The sequence below is a fragment of the Equus przewalskii genome, chromosome 1 (genome assembly GCF_037783145.1).
Source record: "Equus przewalskii isolate Varuska chromosome 1, EquPr2, whole genome shotgun sequence".
NCBI classification, from domain to species: Eukaryota; Metazoa; Chordata; class Mammalia; order Perissodactyla; family Equidae; genus Equus; species Equus przewalskii.
This window is the reverse complement of record NC_091831.1, coordinates 89544617-89569438: the sequence shown is the minus strand read 5'-3', so window position 1 is coordinate 89569438 and position 24822 is coordinate 89544617. Positions and strand designations below refer to the sequence as shown.

At 39.9% G+C, this 24822-nt stretch overlaps 1 protein-coding gene across 3 annotated transcripts in view; it reads right to left on the bottom strand.

Moving 5' to 3' along the window:
• EFL1 (elongation factor like GTPase 1) overlaps positions 1-24822 on the bottom strand; it is a 115221-nt gene that overhangs the window by 49613 nt on the left and 40786 nt on the right. For all 3 annotated transcript variants that reach the window (XM_070617080.1, XM_070617089.1, XM_070617099.1), the window contains one exon: positions 20139-20277. In XM_070617080.1, coding sequence (XP_070473181.1) covers positions 20139-20277 — 139 coding nt within the window. The remainder of the gene's footprint in view (positions 1-20138; positions 20278-24822) is intronic.

The window sequence follows — 24822 nt, the reverse complement described above, 5'->3', positions numbered from 1 at the left end:
AAAGGACATTCCCTATGTAAAAAGGCCAAGGAAGTGGATGCTTCAGCAGCCGAGCATGCAGGATGAACTGAACCATTTCCAAATGTCAGGCGGTCCAGTTTCACTGCATTCTGCTATTGCCAGAGCACCAGTCACTTATTTTTGGATCCATTTTTTACTTAACATCTTTATTTTTTATATAATTAGCTGAACTACAAATTATATAATTTAGGGGGTCAGCCCCGGGGCTGAGTGGTTAAGTTTGTGCACTCTGCTTCAGCGGTCCAGGGTTTCACTGGTTCAGATCCTGGGCGCAGACATGGTACCGCGCTCATCAGGCCATGCTGAGGCAGCATGCCATATGCCACAACCAGAAGGACCCACAACTAAAATACACAACTATGTACTGGGGGGATTTGGGGAGAAAAAGCCAAAAAAAAATTATATAATTTAATTTTTAATAATGGCCAAATTTAACAACCGGTTGGAAAAATTCCTGAGAACTTACGCACTGGCTCCTCTGAGCTGAGGTTCCCTTTTCCACGGCCTGCAGGCCTGTGACCGACTGTCCAGACCGGCTCTCAGTGCCAGCTTTGTGGAGGCCCCAGTACACATGGTTTAGTTTTGTCCTCATCCTGCAGGAAGAGGCTACATCCAGCACAGTACCCGAGTCCTTTCTGATAAGCAGGCTCCCCTTGCTCTCCACTGCACGTCCTTCTGCAACCGATGCCCACAACGTGGTGCACAAAAGCCGGGACCTCAGGATTTGTGCAGGCAGTCTGTGCGCACCCCTCCCTGGAACTCCAGCCTGAAATGACCAGCTAATTTCTAGAGCTGTGCTGTTCATCATTTCCTTGAACTCTGACTGTCTTTGATCACCATACTCCTTGGATTTTTGTTTTACCTTCTTACATAGGCTATTTTTAAGAGTGGTTTTGCAAATGTTCTCTATGACCCGTCACCTCACAAAGGACGCTGGCTGGGGGGGTCACAAACACGGTTGATACTGTGGCACTTCTCTACAGAGGCGGATGAAAAATGATGAAAAAAATATTGTAAAATGGGTATAAGTTCCACTAAGGCTATTTAGTCAAAATGAAATGCAAATGTTTCAAATCAAGGGATTACTATATCCCACAGTTGCAAATTTAATTTTTACTTTGCTCTACAAGTGACTTAAGAGATTGTATTTTAATATCTAACTGGTGAGAATTATTTTGAATAAATTTTTATTAATTTTTAGTTTACCTTATAATAGCCTGTGCAGTTTATATTTTGGGGACTTTACTGAGATTTTACTTGTGATCCAGAATCTAATTTTTAAGTGTAATTTATACATGGAGAACAGTGTTTTAGATATACCTATTAAATCAAGCTTACATTCTAATGAAGGAAATACTTGAGCCCAGAAGCTTAGGGAATTCATGAGTCACATTTTCCCCTCTCAAAATTCTGGGGGCAGGAAGAGAAACCTGATGCTGGTCTTATTTTCTTTTTTAGTGGGTATTCTGCTTTAAATCATCTGGATGTCCTGGAATATTTTCTTTATTCTTGAAATTCAGATTTTCCTCTGGAATACTTCTAGGAGTCCTCTCCCCCGCCTCTGTCCCCTGCCCCCAACTATGCCTATTACTTACGGTGTCCTTTCAATAAGAGGTCCCAGGTCCACGGAAAATTTTCTCCCATTATTTCTTTCTGGTGTAAACACACACACACATACATATTAATATACACATTTATTTATACTGAATTCTCTGTGTCTATTTTCCATGTTTCCAATCTTTCCACTCAGAATTTTCACCTTTTTTCTTGTGAGTTCTGTTAGAATTTCTTTAGCTTTCTTGTCTTCTCTGATTCAGGTTTCTTCAGTATTCTTCAGGATTGAATCTGTTCCTTACTGCTTTGTTTTAAAATCCTACAACCTGTTTTTGATTTCTAATAACTTTTTCTGTTCTCAGTTCATTTGTTTTTCTTGACTATCTACTCTGGTTTTACCAATGCAGTACCTTCCTAATCTTACTTCGGATAATTATTTTTCTAAGTTTTCCCTGGTTTCTTATAAGAAGTATGTTTCAAACAGTCCTCTCACTTTTGTTGGTTGAATTCGTCTTTCTTTTGAAATGCTGTATGTTTCTGCATGTCCACTGATTCTTCCAAGTCCACTCCAAGAGAGGCAAGTATCCATGTTTGTTTTACGAGCGTTGAGGAGCTGTGCCAGAGATCACGCAGGTTTCTGTCCAAATCTTTAGTCCTCAGGAAAAGAGGAGGGAAGATTTTGGATTTATGGTAAATTTCTTTGCCATCTTGACGATGCAATCATCTGTTAGGTATAAGAAAGGATCAGCAAGCAGAATCCGAGCAGGGGGTTTACTTTTGTCTCAATGCCTTTTTCACATCTTGAGTAATGTAACCAATAATACTGATTTAATAGATATATATGTGTGTATGTGCAAATTATCCTTAATGTCTATGGAACATTTTAAAAAGGGATATTACATCACAAGCAAAATCTCAGAAAAGTCCCCAACATATATACTGCACAGCTATTATTTTCTGATTCTCTCCTTGATTTTTTCCATCCTAATTAGCATCCACCTTGTGATCAAAAAAGAGGAATTTTCTCTGCTGAAAATGATTTAAAATTAATTTCCACCACCTTAGGTATTTAAGGAAAACTGAGTTTTTTTGCCCCATCTTTTCTCCTTGGCTACACCCATAGCTCTCTCTACACATATTATTCATTATCCACATCTCAGTAAATTGTATATATTCATTATAAAAAAGAAAAACAACACTAACTACAAAAGAAGTGAAATCTCTGGCGTTGCTAATTTCTAAGATTACTTCAAGCAGTAAAGTCTTCTTTTATAGAAAAGAAAGTTTAAAGTTTCATCATGCAAATGTAGCCTATCTAAAACACCTGGAAGTGACTTCAAAGTTTTCAAAGTCGTATTCTAATAGGTATTACTTCCAATCTAACCATTGCTGGCCTTTGAAATACAGAAGCTAAAGGCAGACTGGACAGATCAAATAGTATAGATAAAAGCATTCTGAAAAGCAGACAGTGCTATAAAAATACAAGGTGGTAGCATTAAAAATGGACTTGGACATGAAATCCCAAACTCATTCATTTCAGTGAGTCTCTAAGTCTTGGACGAGGGCAGGAAGCAGCAAGACTTCAAGCCAGACCCATTTCTGCCTCTTACTGGGATCATTTCAGGCCAGTGGACTTCAATCAAATTACACTCCATCCATACACGATTAGAAACAAACTGAGAGGTTTTGGTCAAATGCTATAGTCTTTCACTCAAAGCCACCATGCTCACTTTCTTGGAGGACATTTGGAAATTATGTGATCAAATCCAAAAGTAACTTTTCAAGAGTGGCGAAGTTAAGTTTTATGGCAAAGTTAAAATCTCTGGCTGTAGCTAATTAGTTGTGATAAAATAATCACAACAATGGACACGGAATACAAATCCATAACAAACCTTAGACTCCAACGCACACATATTAACTGAATGAAATTTATTTATTTCACTCTCGTCCATCCAAGAAATATATAGCCAAGATCTAGCCAAGAATATGGAAGAAACGAACTGCTGAAGATACAACTAATGGGAGTTTGTTTTTAACATCTGTTGAGACAAAGAAGGTGAGGCACACCACATCTAAAGAAAGAAACACAGTATGCAAACCCGTGTGGAAATGTATGGAGCCTACTTAAGTGACTGAAATATAATCAGATGCACCATTTTGTCCCTTAGGAATTACAAAAACCAGAGTCATTCATAAATAACTATTAGTAATTATTGTCATCAAGTCTTACTGCGTTATGCTTAACTCAGCGCTTTAATAAACGTCCCCTTATTTTGGTCTCACAGCATCATGAGGTGGAACGCCCTTGTGAACTGATACAGGGATTAACAACAGTACTGAATCTGAAAAGGTGTCAGCAGAGAACGCGGTAAATTGCGCAAGGGCACAGATCACACATACCCGAGGGCACAAGGCCTCCTGACACTTGCGTGAGTTGCGTGAGCAAGAGCTCAATATGGAGCTACTGAACGGTACCAGACTAATGATATATTCAATGCCAACTCTACAGAACAGATAAAGAGGCAAAAATTGAGTGTGTGTGTTTTTACTGAAGGATACAAGGCAATTTGTTATCAACGGTTTTATCAGAGAAATGGCTGTAGAGATAAGGCTATTAATTTCTGACATTTTCTATTGTTTGGATTTTTCCTATAAGCATGTATTATTTTTGAAATCCAAATGAGTGAAATCAAAATAAAAACATACCAGCTAAATTTGCCAACAAAGAATAGGTATTACTTTTAAAACAGAAATATCAAATTGTAAGTACTTACATATATACATATATATATATATATTTAAATAAAAGAAGAAAGAAAACCCCCAGCATTATACCATGGTTTAAGACTACCAGATCCTGAAAACAGAATAGTGAACTAATGATCAAACATATTCACTGGAGGGAAAAAAAAAATACAGATTCAACTATTATTTACTGAGCATCAATCATCATGCACTAAGCAGTTACCTAATAACTTAGGGCTTAGAGAATATTTGCACTCAATTTATCCATAGCCTTCTTTATTTACACCCAATCACACCCCCTTCCAGCTTTGCAGATACGCAAACCTTACACTTAGCACACAATCAAATACTTCCTCATTATCCAAGGTTTTTACTCATGAGGGTCTACAGCATCATTACATGTAAGAACAGTTAAGTTGTCCATATTCTGTCTAAATTTGGAGGCACTTAGCTCAAGTAAAATTCGGCAAAGCATAATTTTTTCTGCTGTTGTAAACTGTCAAAGTACAGTGCAAATTTGCAACTAAAATTCTAAAAAATGGCATTCTTCCCTCAGCTCATACCTGATTGATTAACTGTTACAGAATACACCTAACTTTCAAATGGAGCAGCCAAACCTATTTTTTAGAAATACACATGGCTCAATCAACCGAATACGCTCACACAACTCTTTGGTCTCTCCCATGAACTCCTTGCATGGCGCCCCAACTCCTGTCTCGCTTGATCTTGCCCACTCAACTCCAGGGCCTGACTCTCCCAGCTCCAGACACAGCACCGTCCCAGCACTGCTGGCAGCCACAGCAGTTGAATCAAGCTACCCTCTGTCTCTCTGTCTGGTTAGTGGAAAACTCCTTTGCCTTTATATTTAGTAGAACTGCAGTCTTTGAGAAAGAATTTTAATTGAAAAAGAGTTTACAGAAAACTTATTTGGGAGTCCCTAGGTAACAAAGGAAGATAACTGGAATCTCTTCCAAAACTGTGTTTGGTCAGTGGTGCTGTGGGTGAGCCGATCCTCAGCCCCAGCTCAGTCCCTGCTCCTCTTCCTGCAGGACCTCACATCACTCCCGCACTAGACCGAACTCCACCCTTCACTCTCTAAGGACAAACTGTTTCCTAAGGTTCACTCCATAAACATTTCCTGAGTACCCACTTAGTTCAAAGCATATTACTAGAAACTGTCAGAGATACAAAGATGAATCACGTACCATCCTGAAAAAATTCATAGAGTCTAAGTCTTAAACTGGTGGCACGTACAGGATAACATTTCAGTGTTGACTCTTATTTTTAAAGAATAATTTGAAAAACATAAAAGACAGCCATTAATAGAATTAAAAATAGGATGTGCCTTTTAGATCATTAGAGAATCTAAAAATACAGAAAAGTATAGTAAAAAATGGACTAAAGCAGCATTAAAATCTAAGCATAAAATAAAATAATCAAGGACAAAGTACCTCAGTCATAACTAGAGTGACCACGGAATTCATCATCCAAGCTAGGATTTTCAAGAGTGAAAAGGGCACTATTAGTAACTTATCCAAGACGACAGGCATAAACCAGGATGTCCTGAGCAAGCCAGGTTGTGAGGTTCCCCTAGTTAAAAAAATAAATAGCTCACTTTACTAAGAAAGGGAGATGGAGCTAACAGTCTTGTTCTCAGAATCTAAAAATCAACGAGGCATACTGAAGAAAATGGAAAACAAAATAGGATACACAAAAAATATTCTATACAAAGAACAAAGCTACAGACTTGTTACATTTTAAAATTAATTTAAATTTCATCATGATCTTGTGAGTTTACCTGGCAATACAAGGAAAACCTGAGAAGAGACAGCACGTGCTGAAACAGAGGTACGGAAATCCTGACGTATTCACTGTTCGTGGGAATATCAATTGATTCAGCCACTATAGAAAACAGGATGGAAGTTCCTCAAAAAATTAAAAATACAACTACCAAATGATTCAGCAATTCCACTTCTGGGTATATATACAAAAGAAATGAAAACAGGATCTCAAAGAGACATCTGCACTCCCAGGTTCACTGCAGCATCATTCACAACAGCCAAGACATGGAAACAACTTAAATGTCCATCCACGGACGAACGGATAAACAAGGTGTAAAATACACACACACACTCTGGAATATTATTCAGCCATGAGAAAGAAGGAAATTCTGCCATTTGTGCTAACGTGGATAGACTGTGAGGGCATGACGCTAAGAGAGATAAGTCAGACAGAGAAAGACAAATGCAGAATGACGTCACTTCTATGAGGAATCTAAAGAGCTGAACTCACAGAAACAGAGAGTGGAATGTGGTTCCCACAGGCTGAGAAGGAGGGAAGCTGGGCATATGTTGTTGGAGGGGACAAACTTGCAACCAGTAGGTAAGTCCTGGAGATCTAATGCACAGCATGGTGATTACAGACAAAATACTATATTACAAACTTCAAAGTTGCCAAGAGACTAGATCTTTTGTGTTTCCCCCACAAAAAAGAAACAATAATTCTGTGACGTGATAGAGATGTCAGCTAACACTACAGTGGTAATCACACTGCAATATGTAAAAAAGTATCAAATCCACATGATGCACACCTTAAACTCATACAATGTTCTATGTCAATTATATCTCAATAATAATAAATCTTTTTAAAATCCTGATATATTCAAGAGTGGTGAGAACTGAAGCCGGGAGTTTGAGGTAGAGAGAAGCAGACAGACAGTGAAGGGTCTATGAGGTCTGCACACAAAACACGTCTAGGCTCCCAGGTGTGCGACACCAGCGGTGAGTATAAGGGGCCGGTGGAAAATACTCCTTGGGGGGGCTGGGTGGGGGAGGGTCTCACTACCTCATCTCTATAGTGTCTCACTCCAAACCGGGTAAAACTGACAAATTCTCATTGTTCAGCTTCTCTCTCCTCCCTTTTGAGAGGAGCCAAGCTATTTCTCCTCCCATCCTCCCCAACAGTTTTTTCCCTTATAAAAGACCTGGGCTCTAGTTTCAGCTCTCACTACCCAGGCTTAGAGAAGACCCAGTCTCTCTCTGAGTCTCAAACTCCCTCTTTACAGGAGGACGGGACTGGACGACATGAAATATGAAATTCAAGGACTCTATAAGCAGAATGTCAAAAATCATAGCATATTTTCATTTGAACAATCATAGAAAGTGAGGAGAATCAGTAACAGAAGTATTTAAAATAATCTCAGCTACACAACTGCACACAAAACAAAGTCTAGCCAGTAAGGGATGGCTGGGATAGTGTAATTTGTTGCATAAGTAAAAACCTCAGTCTCCGTTTTCCTATCTGCAAAAGGAAGATAATAAATTTATCACTCAAGTTTGTTGTGAGGCTTAAATAAGAAAACATGACCAAAGGGACTCACTGAACATTTGGCATGAAGTAGGTACGACATAAAAGTTGATTAAAGTTGGTTTGATATATCTTTAAAGTCATTTATAAAAGTGGCATCTAATTACTATCAGTAACAAAAGATATGCAAATATAATGACATTGATTATGCAAACTGTTTAGAAAGCAAAATTCTACAACTGTCATTTTAGAAAAATTGAAGGCCTGTAGCTTTGAAGAAAAGCAACTATTATACAGTAAATCTACTAATTGCTGCTTCTGTAGGGACCTAAAAGAAAACATTCCCTCTCTGACACCCCCAGGGGACAGAGGTTTTGCCTTTGATTTTCAAAGCATATCTGATTTCTTCCAGCTATTACAGAGTCAAATAATAAGAGAGATTTAGATACAACAGTGAAGGAATAACAACCTTACTTCAATTCTGCACTTGAACCAAGAGACCCAAATCCCTTGAAATATGATCCTCAATGCAATTGTGTGCTGAACTGCTATAAATTAACAGTCACCTGGGAAACATAAAACAAGACCAATGACAATGTGCTTCCAATTTCATGGAGATCAGGATATTAGTGATATTTTATATTCTGCTTTATTGCCCACTAAGCAGCATATATTTTCATAATAACGCTTTTTCCAAGTAGAAACAACCCAAGGAGTCATAACTCAGTTTCCAAGATGAAGAGGAAACCAAGGGAAAAAATATACAACTGAAACAATGCCTTTAGTATTTGGAAGAGAGGTGGGAGGGGCAGGAGAGAGAAAGAAAGAGCCAAAATAAATTTAAATGGCTGCTTTGAAATCGTTCTTCAGGTTCAAACAGCAAGCTAAACTGATCTCAACTTCTCTATTCTAATAATTCAGAGGTCTCCAAACCTCCGACAATAAAAAGTGCCTGCCTGCGTGTGCAGGATGTGGCTGGGCAGGGAGGTAGTTATAGCACCTTCACAGAGGTCCCAGGCTGTGAACAAGCTCCAGCCCAGCGAGGCACAGACCACTCAGCACTCATCTGCCCTCCACCCACTGGCTCACTGCCCCTGCAAACACAGTCGAGGTCACCAGGCTCACGCGTGGGCTTTGGTGCAGAGCACAGGCTCAAGCACACGTGCAAACACCCAGTCTTTGTTCCTCTGTCTTCAGATCTGAGGTAAATCCGTGGAAAGGCTGCCCCCTTGTGCTCATCTCAGTGTGGCGGAGGCCCGTGCTAGAGCCAGACTGGCTGCGGATGCCTGTTTCCTTCCCTGATGGCCTGAGAGAACAGACCCAACCACCCAACCTCTGCCCAGAAATCCAGGATTGGGCTTCCAGGGAAAGTGTCAACACTTCTGAGTTGGCTCACATCGGAGAAAGGAGGCACAGCCACGTGTAGCGGACCCTTATGCATCCAATCAGGATGAGGACTCATTTTTTTAAAGCTCCTGGTTATGAGACGAGATCTCTAGGGGGATGGGATTCCTATCTATCAAAAGGCCTCTGGACCTCTGGCCTTCTGACCGTCACTCAGAGCAATCCACAGATAGAGGCAAGGGCAAAGAGGTTCTGTGGACAGCAAAGCAACTTTAAAAGAGATAGGAAATTCCAAGTCATGAGCAGTGGAGAAGGTTCCTAGAAAACCAACTAAGAGAAGAAAAGGCCATAAGAGCTCACCAGACCTATCCTTATTTCACACGGATGTAGATTCAGGGCTGGAATTTCCCACAAAGTGGCCAATTTGCAGGAGGTCTCAACTTGCAAATCCAGTGCTGTTTCTCATATATAAGAGGCTGCCTTGCTGACTAGTTTGGGAGCAAAACTGTAAAGGGCCTATACATAATCTGGAAGATTAAATTTAAGCACCCAGCATGAGAAATCTAACCTAGTGGGCAGAACAGAGCCCAGCATGGAGTGAGCACAGAACACACGTGTGAGAGCAGATCCAGCTGCAGAATGAGGCAGACACAGGGGCGTCTGTTCAGAGCAAACAACAGTTCACTACATGTGACTCTGGACCAGGAGAAAGGAAGGCTCGTCAAAGACAGTGACACCTCCCCTTCACCTCCTCAAATCCCTCCACCCCAATCTCAAGTGAAATGTCCAAAGAAAGGTAAAAGTTAGGGAAAGGCTACGTGAACACAGGAAAAGGTCTCATCCAAACGCCAGAAACAGAAAAAACAGAACTAGATGAAATGTCACCCAGGGTCACGAGAATTCACTGATGCCACAAAGAGAGCAGCTGGCCTCTCCCGAAGTTACAACAGGCGATCCTGACCTCACAAACACTCCGGAGGAAGAAGGCCAAGGGGGAACCCCGGGCAGAAGAAGAAACTCTGCCTGCTGCCAGTCGGCTCAACTGGAGAAGCTGGGCTGGGCCCACAACAAAAGACCTTGTGTGAAAATGGGAAGGGCTTCTCCCCAAAAGAGACGAGGACTGGGACGACGTTAACTGTTCCAAACGATCTAGTGCTACTATGAACTTCTTGTACACGTCTCCTTACTTGAGCAGACTTAAAAGTTCCTCTAAGAGATACACCTACAAGTGGAATTGTTGCATCCCGGGGTCACGCATTCTTCAAGGTGGTTGTACCAATTTACATCAACAATTTATAAATATTGCCACTGCCCTATATCTACAACAAGGGATACTGCCAGATTTTAAGATTTCTGTCATTCTAATGACCATGAAATGATGTCTTGTGATTTTAAAATGCACTGCCTTGATTAATTCCACATCTCATGGGTCTGCCGCATTTTAGTTCACACTAGAAACATGCTTCTCCCTTCAACATTACCTTCCTCTAAACCACATATTTCAACTTTTCTGAAAGACCAAAAGAGATATTGAGCCTTCATAATTACTGCTACCACTCAAAATCCAGTTACTGTTATCACTCAAAATCAGCTTCCCACAAACTATCTTCACAGTCTTTGAAGAAATACCTTTCTTTTTGGAAATTTTCTTAAAAAATCTACTTAACCATTTACCCTCTCCCCCAAAACTATAATAAATATCCTCATACCGAATCTTTGTGCATAATGTTAATTATTTCCTCTGAATCATTCCTAAAGGTAGCTCTTTCAGGTCAAAGAATATAATTATTTTTCAAGATATAATTATCTTTAAAACTCTTGATATATAATGCCAAATTGCACTCCAAATGTACATTTTAGGGGTAAAGAGTATATTTCTTGATCTTCTTGACAATCAGTTGGTTGTCTGCTGGAAAAAATAAAATTTGACCCTGTCACCAAGAAGACTATGGTGTGAATCATCAAGGATATCTTCCAAAACTTCATGAAACCAAGAACAAAACTCAAGTTACTTCCCTACTCTGTCATACATTAGAAATACTAAGAATAGAGGTCAAACGTCTCACCATCAGTTTCTTGAACTTGACTCTGCTTGACCTATTACCACCCACCCTTCCTGCTTCCTACACCTGACACTTGACTTGATGATGTTTAGCTAAACTCCAGGCTCTGGACTCCCCGGCCTGTCCAGTGTCAGCAGGACAATCAAGCAGATAATTCCTCAACTCACAAGCATGTTTCCAATGTCACTTGAAATGGAATATGACCTGTAGTACATTCATTATGTGTAACTCCTAAATACAACTGTCCATTTTTTCAACTATCTGAAGTAGGTTTAGTGGGGCCAAAAACACAAATGGAAATGAAGAAACTGAACAAGCCTATCAGCTGAGTTACAGAAGGTGGCTCCACGGCAGGAGAGCCTGCCCCTCCTTGCCAACCAGAGGGCGCAAGGACCTAGCGCCTGTAAAGAAGATGGTCTCAGTGGTGTTTCCTCCAAGCTTACACCTGGGACGGCCCCACACTGTCTAAGAACAACCTGTAGTCCCTTCCTGACTGGCATTCAGGCCAATCTTATATTTCCACGTCTGAGCAATACTCGCGGGACTTCCCGTCTCCACTTCTTCCCAGGACCTCACTGCAATTTCATTTAGTCAAAGTACCATCTGATGATCTGCTAGCAGATGTTTACTGTGCTTCTCTATGCATTTATCACATGCTGCAAAATCTCATTCCTTCCCATGTTTTCCACATTGTTGCGGTGGGAGAGCCTATATACTTTATACCACTAATCATTTCAGTTCTTCACTGCATCCTTCATCTTTCCCCTTTCACTACCTTTTTCACTCCAAAGACCAAGTACAATGGAATTCTATTAAACACACACACAGACAGACAGACAGACACACACACACACACACACACACACACACACACACACACACACTCCCTCACTCATTCTCTCCTTCTCTTTCCCTTGACCCAATCATTCCTTCAAACTATTATCCCATTTGGCTCCTTTCTTTAACTGACCAACTTCAGCAAAAACTGTTTCAATTATCTCTTGTTTCATCTCCTCTGAGAATCTGGTCTCTATCTTGTAAGTGCCATTTAAGAGTAAAAGAGGAATATATTTTTTGGAGATGGAGGGGAAGAAAACTCCCATCGATAATCCTTGTTCTCATATAATGTCTAGAGCGGCAATGAGCTTATTAATAGAAAATTCTTAAGTTATAAAGCTGTATTACATTCAAAAGAATGTTATGCAGTTTTAGCCAGTTACTTCAGTCAGTGAAAATGAGGATTAACAGACACATCTTAACCTGTAAAATAAGCATTTTACCAAACTACATGCTAACGATTTGATCCGAGGTAACAGCCAAGGGGACTCCAGCCATCCTATAACCTGCTTGGCTGTTTTAACGGCTAAAAGGATAAATAGCTTGTCGCATTTGTAAAGTGCAACTGCAGTCCACCGGCTGGAAACCACTGAATTAGAGCACACATAAAAATCTAACAATAAAGAGAAAATGCATACAGAACCAAAGAAATCCAGCCAGAGTTAAGACTAAGATTCAGGCCATAAACACGTTCATTTGAAAAAGAAAGAGAAAAAATGAACAAATTCTTCTAAATAAAAACAAAAAAGTAAAGCAATATATGATAAGCAGAAGGTAAGATTTAATAAAGATGCTGAATAAATTAATGTACCCCCAAAAAACATAACACATAAGGAATTGATTCTTTAAGGTTGGAAGGAAAGACACAATATGACAAACCACCAAATAAGAATGCTCAAGAAAAAAGGGGGGAAAAAAACCCAATTAATACAGAAACAAAAAAGGGTTAAATAACTACAGATACAGAAGCAAATAAAAGTTCTACCTTTCTATATATACTATTATGTGACCTTGGAAAGTTACTTAATCTTTATAAGCCTCTATTTTTCCACCTGTAAAATGTATTTATCTCATTTTTCAGGGACAAAATAAGATAATCACTCCTGAATATATAGTAGTTTCTGGCAGAGTAAGCCCTAATAGATGGTAATTTTCGACATCATTGTTATAATCAATATTAATACTAGACTCCATGCAAACGAACTGGATAATTAATCTGAAATATGATTACCTATGAGAGCACAAAGTACCAAAATCAACATAAGGAACAGGAAAAAGAACGCGAAAAGGACAAGTGATAACACTGTCAAATCACAACCTTGATCAACCAGGTACAGTTGGTTTCATGGGTGTTAATATCAAATGTTTGAAGGCCCAGAAAATTCCTGTGCCATGAAACTGTTTCAGAGAATAAAAAACAATGAAAACCATTCCCTACTTTGTTACTGGTTTCATGCAGCTAGTATAATGCCGATATCTAAACTCCACAAACATAAAATAAATACATAACAGGCTACAAATACCGAGAAAAGAGCTTATGTCTGAGAGAAAAATATGCAGGTCATAAAACATCACAGAAAGTATGATTTTTTTGTATTAAAATATACTACTACTGAACTGTACACTTAAAAATGGCTAAGATGGCAAATTTTATGTTTTATATTTATCACAATGTAAAAAAATATATGTGCATACATGGATATAAAAAGACTGGTGGTTACCCCTATGGTACAAGATAACTCTTTTTTAGTCTATCTGCAGTTTTCAAACAGACCTATATTATGGCCTACACTATATTGAAAATTATCTTCTAAAAAGAACTTAAACACATAGCCCTTAGAATTCATACATAAGTGCTATTATATGAAATAGACAAATTTATATAATAAAGAAATAAAGCAAGAAACATAAACACAGAATTGGTAATGAGAAAGACAGTATCCTGGATTGAAAGAATCAAACACTTTAGGTATCTAGCCCAGATGATTTTACAAATGAACTACTTCAAAACTTTCAAAGAAAAGACGATTATCCTACTCTACAGAAAGTTCTCTAGAGTAGCACTGTCCAGCGTGGCAGCCAACAGCCACAAGAGCTTAATGAGCACGTGAAATGGGACTCGTGCATCTGATGAAGTAAACTTCTAACGTTACTTGATTCCAAACTATTTAAACTTAAATAATAATGGCTAGTGGCTACCAATTAGACAGTGCAGCTCTAGAGGGTGGAAAAGATGAAAGTATCCCATTCTGGAACTGCCACGATACCAAGAAAATAATGCCCATTTTATTTATTAAACAATAAAAATCTGGATAAATTGCTATTAAATTGAAACTAACAGTGTATGAAGAGAATATGCAATGATCAAGTGCTTGTGGTGTTTTTCTAGGAATGCAAGGACATCTTAATCAGAAAATAAACATAATTCATGACATCAATTATAGCAAGGGGTAAAGTTCTATAACTTTGTCTTCAGATGCTGAGAATGCATTAATAAAATCCAGTATATATTCCTAATTTAAATTAAAAAAGAAAATACTTTCTTAGCATGATAAATAAACAGATATGAATCAACAGGCATCAACAAACCTGAATCTAAAATACTAGGGATATTTTTATTAAAGTCAGGAAAGAACTAGACAGAATAGCAGATATAACTATTATTACCTATTACGATTTTATAGGCAATGTGAAAATAAAAAGAATTAAGACACATAACTATTAGGAAAGAGGAGAATGAAATCCAATTATCATCTATAAAAGAAAAATTATTAAAACCATTTGAAACTATTAATACTAAGAAGTGACTAGTAAGGCTGCTGGTTATTTACTGATTAAAATAGGTGATTTCCAAATAGAAATGTTGATAATAAAGTATATTTACAAGAAATTCACTAGTAAGTGAATTTAAAATATTATAAAACTACCATAAAGGCTTAAAAGTCACAAACTGTTGAGATTTCCCTTTTAATAAATAAAATCAAATCTGCTAGTAAAACTCTTCAAAGGCTTCTGACTCCTCAACTATCCCACATAACTAAGGACACACACACACACAACTTCATTTGATCCACATTCCTATCAACCCACCAACCAACCACAGCAGAAGTAAAACCAGTTCAGAAAAAGGCTAATTAATACTTCATATTTTCCTCACGTTGTGAAAAGAGGACTATCTTGTTCCCTCTTAGAACATGCCCCTGAAATTTTAAAGATTTAACCACATGGAAGAGATCTGAAAGTATAAAAGAAAAGGCTAAAGATTTGGAATTTTAATTTAATTTCCCGTCACATTTTAAAAAGAGCCTGTGGCAAACATTTATTTTTAGAGATATTCTTAGTAGGGAATTGAACAAAAGGCTACTGTGTGTTCAACATGGTAAGGTCTCTCTGGTCCCATCTATACCAACTTTTCAAACATGAGGTTGAAATTATATGATTTTAAAGTTTAAATCAACTATTTCCAGACCACAAAACCTATTCCACACTCGTCAGTGCAAGTCCTCCAAGCTGAGTTCAAATGTGAAATCCGCATTTTTCCAGTGCCGATAAAAGAACTCTCCTTTAGACTTTGCTACCTACACAGACTTGTTCAAGAATGCCATATAGTGTTTTCATTTCCTTCTCCAACAAAAATTTTCATCTGCAGTTGATAAATCTGACTCAGTACTATTTCTGATGAAAAGCATATGAGTATCAGTCATATCACTTCTCTACTATTTTCTTAGTAAATAGGACTTACAACTTACTCTCTAAGTTAACGAGAGTAAAAAAGATGGAGTTTACAGGTCTGCCCTAATCAATATAAGCATCACTGTGTTAATGCGTGATATGTGTCCTGTCATGGACCTGCTAAAATATAAAAGGAAACAAGAAATCATCTACAATTAGTGGTGTGGTTGTTTTAAGACATGTCCACAAATTCTTGACATGTCTCCGATCAGAAGGTGGAGCTACTTCCCTCCCTTTGAATGTGGGCCAGTCTTAGTGATTCACTTCTAATAAAGAGAACACAGTGCAGAGAGGCTGAAGGTTTTGGGGCAAGGTCCTAAAAGGTGATATAGCTGCCTGCCTCCTGCTGGGATGCTCGCCGGCAGCACCTAGCCACCACGCTGCAAGGGAGCCCAGCAGCCACACAGAAAGGCCAGACATCCCAGGCAAGGTCCAAGCCAACAAGAGGCATGAACCACCAGGCCTGTGAGTGAGAAGAGCCCCTGATTCTAGCACCCAGCTCTGAGCCCCTCAGGTGACACTACAGAACAGAAACGAGCTGTCCCACCAAACCACGCCCAAACTGAAGATTCCTGAAAAAACAAAAGCTGTCTTTGTTTTAAGCCACTAGGTTTTGGGTGGTTTATTATACAGCAAAAGATAAATGGACACATAGATTAGTTCAATCAAATTCTGTCATCTATCTTATTCTTTTCATTTCAACTCCCACCGAGAAGACAAACCTGTTTTAAGTTTAAAAAAAAAACAAAAAAAAACCTGTGCTGACATACCTGGTCTCCATCAACTCACCCAGCCCCCTAATGGCTGCAGCCCCAGCACTCAGGCCCCTCGGCTACCAGCTGGCTTTCTCTTGGGCTGTTTGCTTCTCAAGTCTTAAGGTACCAGAATCCTTGGCCTCCCCTCTGTCCTGCCTTAAACTTGCTCTGAGCTGTGAAAGCCGCTTTTATTAAACACCTAGCTGAGGAAGCTGCTGCGACCGCTACACGCGCTCCAGTTTTCAATCCATGAACAAGTGAAACTTGCCTGAAAAGGTAATTCTGACTCTAAGGCTGGTAACTAGTTCAAGATGCTCTGATGGAGCCATTCAAATGGGTTACCAACCCAACCAAGAAACCATATCAAAAATTTACTCTTCCTCCAATAATAACAGGAAAGGAAACATCCCAAATACCGAAATAAGACTTTTCTCTAAGAAACACAAGGCTGAAAAGTAAAGCTAAAAGGGATTTTGGAGATAATCTAGTTTATGATTTTTTTCAACCAGTGGGATGCTGACATAATCCAGGGAAGAGTTCTGCAGCATGGGCACTACGGACTTCTACCTCACTCTATCCTCACTGAAATGCCAACCTGCTACACTGTAACAGCAATTTTAAACTTCAGTTTTGTTTGTATTTTATAAAGGAAAATGTACAAAATGCGATTTTGTTTATATTTTATATCTAAGCAATAAAATGTGCACCATACAATGCTATTTAATGTTCTGTCCTCAAAGTTCAGGACGTATGCCAAATATAATAGTATATGATAAACATAACAAAAGCAGCCCTGGGAACCCATAAATAGTCTTCTTAGAAAAAAATTTAAAGAGCTGTTCTATTTTTACCATAAGAAATGTGAGTAATCACTGCTTTAGTCCAAACCAGCTGGGGAAACTGTAGCCCAGAAAGGTTATGCAATTGCTGTGAGGCCATATAAGTGGTTAGTGGCAAAACCATGACCAAAAGTTTGGTATACTCATGTTTTCTAGTCATGTATGAATAGATTTGGATTAACAGAAGGAAAATAATTACTGTATGTTTCAATTCAAAGGCAAGTCAAGGGGCTGGCCCCATGGCCGAGTTGTTAAGTTTGCATGTCCCGCTTCGGTGGCCCAGGGTTTCACTGGTTCAGATCCTGGGCATGGACATGGCACCGCTCGTCAGGCCATGCTGAGGTGGTGTCCCACATAGGACAACCAGAGGCACTCACAGCTAGGATATACGACTATGTACTGGGGCTCTGGAGAGAAGGAGGAGGGAAAAAAAAAAGATTGGCAACAGACGTTAGCTCAGGGCCAATCTTTAAAAAAAAAAACGGTAAGTCAAAGTGGTTGGCTGGATTTCACCCTCCTTCAACATTACATTCATAATCCTTCTGGTGGACTATCTACCTCCTTAATGTAAAGAAACAGAACCTTAATGGAAGGCCTCAGGCAGCACCAGGCAAACGTGTGGGAAGGCAGCTTATAGTGCCGACTGGCTATTCAAAAGCCATTCACAGCCTTCCTTGCCTTGACTGCAGAGGCTGGAAGAATAAAATACTCAGTCCCTGGCTCCAGAGCAGCTAGGCGTGACCATACGACAAAATTACAAACCAAGCATGGACACACAAGTCACTACGAGGGCATTTCTTCCCAAATAGAAACATTAGTGCTGCGAAAAGGCTTTTGGCCCTCGTGTCCTCTTCCTGCCAGGAAGGTGGATGTGATTCCTGGAGATACAGCAGCCATCTTGGTTCCATGGGGACAAAAGCCACATGCTGAGGATTGTGGACAAGTGGAGAGAAGGAAGCTGGCTCCCCGATGACACAAGAAATCCATCACACGAGCTCTGAACTGTCTATCCTCAGGCTTCCTACTGAGTGAAGTTTAAGACTATGGAGTTGGTTATTTTGGTTACCTGTAGCTAAATACAATCCTAACTCTTACATGGAATAAATCTAGCTTTTCTTTCCCTTTTTTTTTTTTTGGAGGAAGATCAGCCCTGAGCTAACTACAGCCAATCCTCCTCTTTTTATTGAGGAAGACTGGCCCTGAGCTAACATCCATGCCCATCTTCCCCTGCTTTATATGTGGGATGCCTACCACAGCATGGCTTCTGCCAAGTGGTGCCATGTCCGCACCCGGGATCCGAACCGGCGAACCCTGGGCCGCTGAGAAGCGGAATGTGCGAACTTAACTGCTGCGCCACCAGGCTGGCCCCTAAATCTAGCTTTTCTCCTCAATCCATCTTGTCCCAAAGTGGTGTGTCCATCTGTCTTATTTTTATATAGTTAAATGTGGTAAATATTTAGTCACCTTTGCCATCACCCCAGCTCCTAACACCACCCACAACCATTTTAAAAGATCAGTAAAAGAAAATGAGGTACATCTCTTTTCTCCAGGAGGAAGAGTTTTTAGCTTGCTTGGTCTCCTGTAGCAGATGGCAGAGTCAAGGCTGCCTTGGGAGGCAGATGAAAGAGAGATGGTTTCCCTCCTTATTAACCACTTAACCTCAGTCTTGGACAGCACAGGGAAATCCAGAAACAGAACGAGGGGAACCAGAAACTACCAAACATCAAATTCCCAACCTCTACTGGGGAAAAAGCACAAACACTGGGCCTTAACTGGAGGAGATATTACAAAATCATTCACTCAACAAATACCTTTTCTTTCACTTGAATATTGTGTTGGAAATCCTACACCTCACCTTCCATTTGAGAAACGAAATGGAGTGGTTCCCAGCAATACAGTAATCCCCAGGAAGGCTTACAAACAAAAACGAAGTGTTTTCCATCCTTCCTCCCATGTCCTTACTGATAAAGCATTTTGTTGGCTGTGGCAGCTCAAGGAGCTACACCAACTGTTATAGTTCAAAGGTATTTCCCAAAGGGATGGAAAAGAATGGGTGACACTGATGAGAAGCGAGGAATTCTAATTTGATGCCCCCCCTTCCCAACAAGGAATTTAAAAATAAAGGAAAAAAGGTATCTCTGCAAGGGAGTGGCAAAGTGCTTTGGCAAATTTCTTGGACTAAAGTTCACAAACTCCGATAAATCATTAGCTGTTCTGGACCTGTAGTCTGGACCACTTCTCTAAAACATAAAAAGAATTTTCAGCCCAAGCAACCGCCCAGTAAATAGCTCTACAGCCGACAAGGACTAAGGGCTCAGAACCCAGCAGGAACACGGGATACAGCATTCCACGGCACACTCAGTTCCTGTGATGACCCAAGAGAAACTCCTTAATCTGAGACTTTAGGGCTCTACTAAGGACCTCAAAAAGTGAATTCTGGACACAAGGAGCAGAAGCCAAGCACATAACAAACATGAAAGAGATGAGGAATAACATTTATAGATATAAATTGATAACTACTGTTAGTAAATCAACATTCGATAGAACCAGTAGCGTCATAGTCATCAAGACTGACTTGCTTCCAAACAAATGGAATCCCAGCTTAGGATAAAGCATTCACAGATTACTTAAGCAGTACTTTTTTTTTTCTGGTGAAGAAGATTGGCCCTCAGCTAACATCTGTTGCTAATCTTCCTCTTTTTGCTTGAGGAAGATTGTCACTGAGCTAACATTAGGCAGTACTCTTTAAAATAGAACTGCCACAATTCACAGCAAGTTATTGATCTCCATGCCAATTACTCAAATGTACTAAGTTAAAGTCTAAAGACATCAGAAAAAAATTATCAAACTAAAAGAGACATCAAAGTCATTTCCTTCAAAGATGTCACTAAATGTGTGTGGCAATAGGTAAGCTCCCAGAACAGAACGGAGAACTGCCATACCCAGCACATTTCCCGGAGGGACTTCCTCGAGAGCTTCCAGCTCCCTTCCCATGAGAAGATACAGGTGATCCAGAGAGCAGCGTGCCAGGTGGGGGACCGGGGGCAGGTCGTCCAGCGGGGCTGCAAAGCCCAAGGGCACCTGGCAAAAGTATTAAACAAAAGTGTGAGTTAATAGCTATAAAATTATTTTTATTCATAAGTAAGATATAACGCAGTCACATTTCATGTAAACCTGAACACGCAAATTTGAGAAAGTGTAATATAAAAATATCTCACTTTATGAATAAAATCTGAAATAGTGAAATCTCTCAATTATTTGAAATTGCCAAGAATGCCACATACTCATAAGCCTACAGCTAAGTAATATCAATTATCTGTGATACGGCAGCGCCACATTAGCTAATAAACAAAAATCCCCCAGCCCCTTGCTGGTATTCATATGAACCAAGTCATATACTAGTTCTGGTGATTACTGATATTATTTCAACAGAGAAATATTTCATTATTACTATTATCACTTAAAGTTATTTTAATCTTATTATAATGTCCTTCCAGCATTCAACAAGGCTGGTCCTAGTGCTAAATAACACACGAAAATGAAAAACTGTGGAAGAGTAGTTAGATCTAATAAAAATGCCAAGAAAATGGCCAAGCAACTGCTATTATATGCTATGTGGTAAATCTGGAGAGAGCACACTGTGAAATATTGGGGACACTGATGAGAATACACAGCACACACACAGCAAAACACACTACAGGATAACAGATTCACGAGCATCCCCTGCATCATATTATTCTTATGCAGGTATTGCCTCAAATTATTCAAGTTTTGTGAAGAATTACTCAATATCTTGAAGAGCACTTGAGATATTGTCTTGGATTATTTAGTGACCTCCATATAAGGCAAGTACCCTGAAAGCACTTCTATCGACCAACTTATCTTTGGTACCCACAGGCCCAAGGCACTGTGCTAGTGCTATGAAGAGAAAAAAGGTTAAGATACAACATACACAAAGATGGATAACATCACAAACATAGAGTGAGTAACAAAAAAGCAGTATGGGCAAGTAAATTCATAAAAGCTCAGAGGAGGGAGACGCTATTATGTTAGGGTAGACTCAGAAACTTCATGAAAATGAAGGCCTTCAGGTACATGCCACATCTGAATGTACAGGTTCTAATTCAACGACAGTTCTACAGGGTAGCTCTAAAGATAGGGTGGAAAGAAATAAAAAACAGAAGGATTAAATAGGAAGAAACAGAATTATCTGCAGGCCATGATCATCCACTTAAATTATAGATAAATTATAATTAGTAAGACAGTTTAGTAAGGTGGCGAGACACAAGGTCAATATACAAAAGTTAATTGTATGCCTATATATCAGCAAGATCTATAAGATCAGCAAGAGAAAATATCTATTTTTTAAAACAGTAAATTTTGAAATAGCAACAAAATATAAGATAGCTAGGAATAAGTCTAACAAAAGTGATTACAGATCTTTATGGACAAAATTATAAAACCTCAGTGAAAAACATTTAAAATAACCCAAACAAATGGATATGTACACCTAATACATTCATGGACAGAAAGATTTTATATCGCAAAATGCTGATTTACGCCAAACACATGTACTGATTTAAAGCAACAGTAATCAGGGGCTCCAGAGAGCTTCTCAGGGAACCTGACAGACTGGCTGTAACCTTTGCATGGAAGAGTCAAGACTTAGGAATAAACAAGACACTCACAAAGAAAAACAAGTTAGAAGGACTGGCCTTTGAGACGTCAAAACAACTGGAAATGAAAACAGCACCGAACAGAGACAGTGATAGACAAACAGGAAAAATGCAGTCTAGCAGTCCAGAGACAGACGAGTACACAAGTGACATGTGACTACGACAGCCGGCAAGGCCCACTAGTGGGTAGAGACAAATATTCAATGAACAGTGCTGGAACAAGTGGTTAATTGTATGGGGACAAAAATGAAATTGGATCCCTTCTTCATATCATATACAAACAGTGAATTAAACATTCAAACATGAAAGGCAAAACATTAAACTTTAGAAGGAAACAGAAAATTTTTTCTTCAGCATAGTCATAAGTTTAATTTTCTTAAATAAGATACAAAAAGCAAAACACATAATGGAAAAGACTGATAATTTCAGCTACATTAAAATTAAGAACTTCCATCCACTAAAAGACTCTAAATAGAAAATGTGACAAGTTCGAAAATTGGAGAAGGAATTTGCAAAACTTAAAACAAACAAGGAATTAGTATCCAAAATTTACAAAGGATGTCTAAAATCCAACATTAAAAATATATATATAGCACAACAGAAAAATAGGCAAACGAACCAAAGGCATATCTTCACAGGAAAAACCATGACTGACCAATAAACATATTAAAAGAGTAATACGGAAAACCACATCAAAAGACCATACTGTATCCCTCAGAACGGTAAAAATTAAAAGCCTGACAAGAGCAAATCTTGGTCACGATGCAGACAATTGGAGCCGTGACACACTCCCACTGGGAGGGTAAACCAGAGCTACCTCAGAGGGCAATGTGGAGTTAACTCATTGAGCGGAAGATATACATACTCTATTCCACCATGTTGTATTACCTAGAATTTCTTGCAAATGTGCACAAGGAAATATGTACAAAAATATTCAAGGTAGCACTGTTTAGATTAGCAAAAAACGAAAGCAGCCCAAATATACAGTAACAGGAAAATGGATAAATAAAATGTTTATTTATATAATGGAATACTATGCAGCAGTGAACAATGAATGAACTACAGGAACAGGCATCAATATAGATTAATCTTACCACGTTAAGTAAAAAAACCAAGTTGTAGAAGAATAACTACAGTAAGATTCCATTTATATGAAGTTCAAAAACTGTGTCTTCTTTCATAATGCACACACACGTTGTAAAACCATAAAGAAAAGCAGCAGAAGGATGCAGCAGACAGACTGATGGTGGTCCCACAATCCCTGCCTCCTGGTGCTCAGGCCTTTGTGTGACCCTCCCCGAGTGCGAGAGAGGCCGCGACCTGCTGCTCAGGCAACAGGCGCCACCTTACGACTATGTAACATCACGAGACCGTCTGCTGGCAGATTCGCCCCGAGTCTCCTGGCTGGTTGGAAGGAGTACGCAGCCAGGCTTGGGAAGTCCAGACAAGATGCTGCAGGCGGCCTTTAGGAGCTGAGGGCAGCCACGGCCAGCAAGAACCTGCAGTGCCCAGCCTAGAGGGACCAGGGCACGAGTTCCGCCAGCACCTAAGGGAATGTGGAGGCAGACCTTCCCCAGTGAGGCCTCCAGGCGAGAGCTCAACTGGCTGACAGTCTGTGGCAGCTCGGAGACCCTAAGCAGGACCAGCTAGGTTGTACCTGGACAGAAAATGTGGGATGACAAAAGGGTACTGTTTTCAGCTGCTAAATTTGTGGTCATCTGTAATATGCAGCAATAGATAAATAATACAAAGGATAAACACAAAAGTTCAGTAGGGTTTACTTCTGGGGTAAGTTTGAAATATTTCACATTTTTTAAAAAAGTAGGTTGGAGTTAGATTTTATGGGGCTCCGATTATGGAAATAAGGAGTCATTTGTAGTGTCAATTCATTTTATCACTACTCCTCGAGTCATCTGACACATGAGCAGTTGATTTCAACCTCTAGCCCCACAAGAGCAAAGGTATACTATGCACCGAAGATGAACTGGAGTGCTCATGGACTTCATAACGCCCAATAAATCAGAGTTCCACTATGTTACAACTTCTTACTCAACTGACAGTTTAAAGAGTAAAAAAAGAAAAAAACCAATACTCAAGCCTTACTGATAAATAACAAACTCACTATGTCTAAACCAAAACGTCAAGCTAGCACAAACAGGTTTTCTACGTGCCACTACAGCATCCTCAGCCCGGCAACAAAACCACCCCAGAGACAGCTACTGCTGCGCTCCCTCCTGCAGAAGCAGAGCAGCCACAGGCCAGAAAGGACGGCCGAGCTCTGCGCAGCACTGTCAGCTCCAAGGCTTACACTGCGAAAACTGACGGAATGAGCACTCAAGGCAAGGAAAGCCGACGGCAGGCCTCCCTTCCGCGGCCACTTCCCTCTCCCACTTCAGCCAAGCACAACAGCTCCCTGACTCCCCTGCGCAGAGACGGGTACCTGCTGTTCTCTCGTGACGCTGCACACCTGACAAGTTCTTACTGAGTCCTGCTTATCCAGACTGGCTCCCTGGGCCTCTGGCATCTTCTCATCTTCTGATCCTTATTATCTAATTACAACATACATACCTTCCAATGTCCAAAAATGTTCTGAGAAGCTCTAGCCTGTACTTTCTTTTTGCCCTCTGGCTCAGGTGTATTTAGATGCTGGCTGCTCACCTGCCCACAGACCCTCCTGACCAGTTGCTGGGCTCTCCCTGCCACGCGGTTGTCACCTGTCACCTGCTGGCTGCCCATGCCCTGGCCTGTGCCACCTAGAGTTTGGATCTCCATATTTCCTAAAGATTTGCCATTGCCCTGGCTCCAGCATGACTTCTGTTCTTACCAGTCCTTTCCTCTGGCCTTGAAGAGAAAAGCCTTATAATTAATCAAATAAGGCCTGAAAGTTGGCTCATACACTGGGGTAGTATTCTAAATGCTGCCAAGTGAGACAAGTTCACCAAATGCTGCC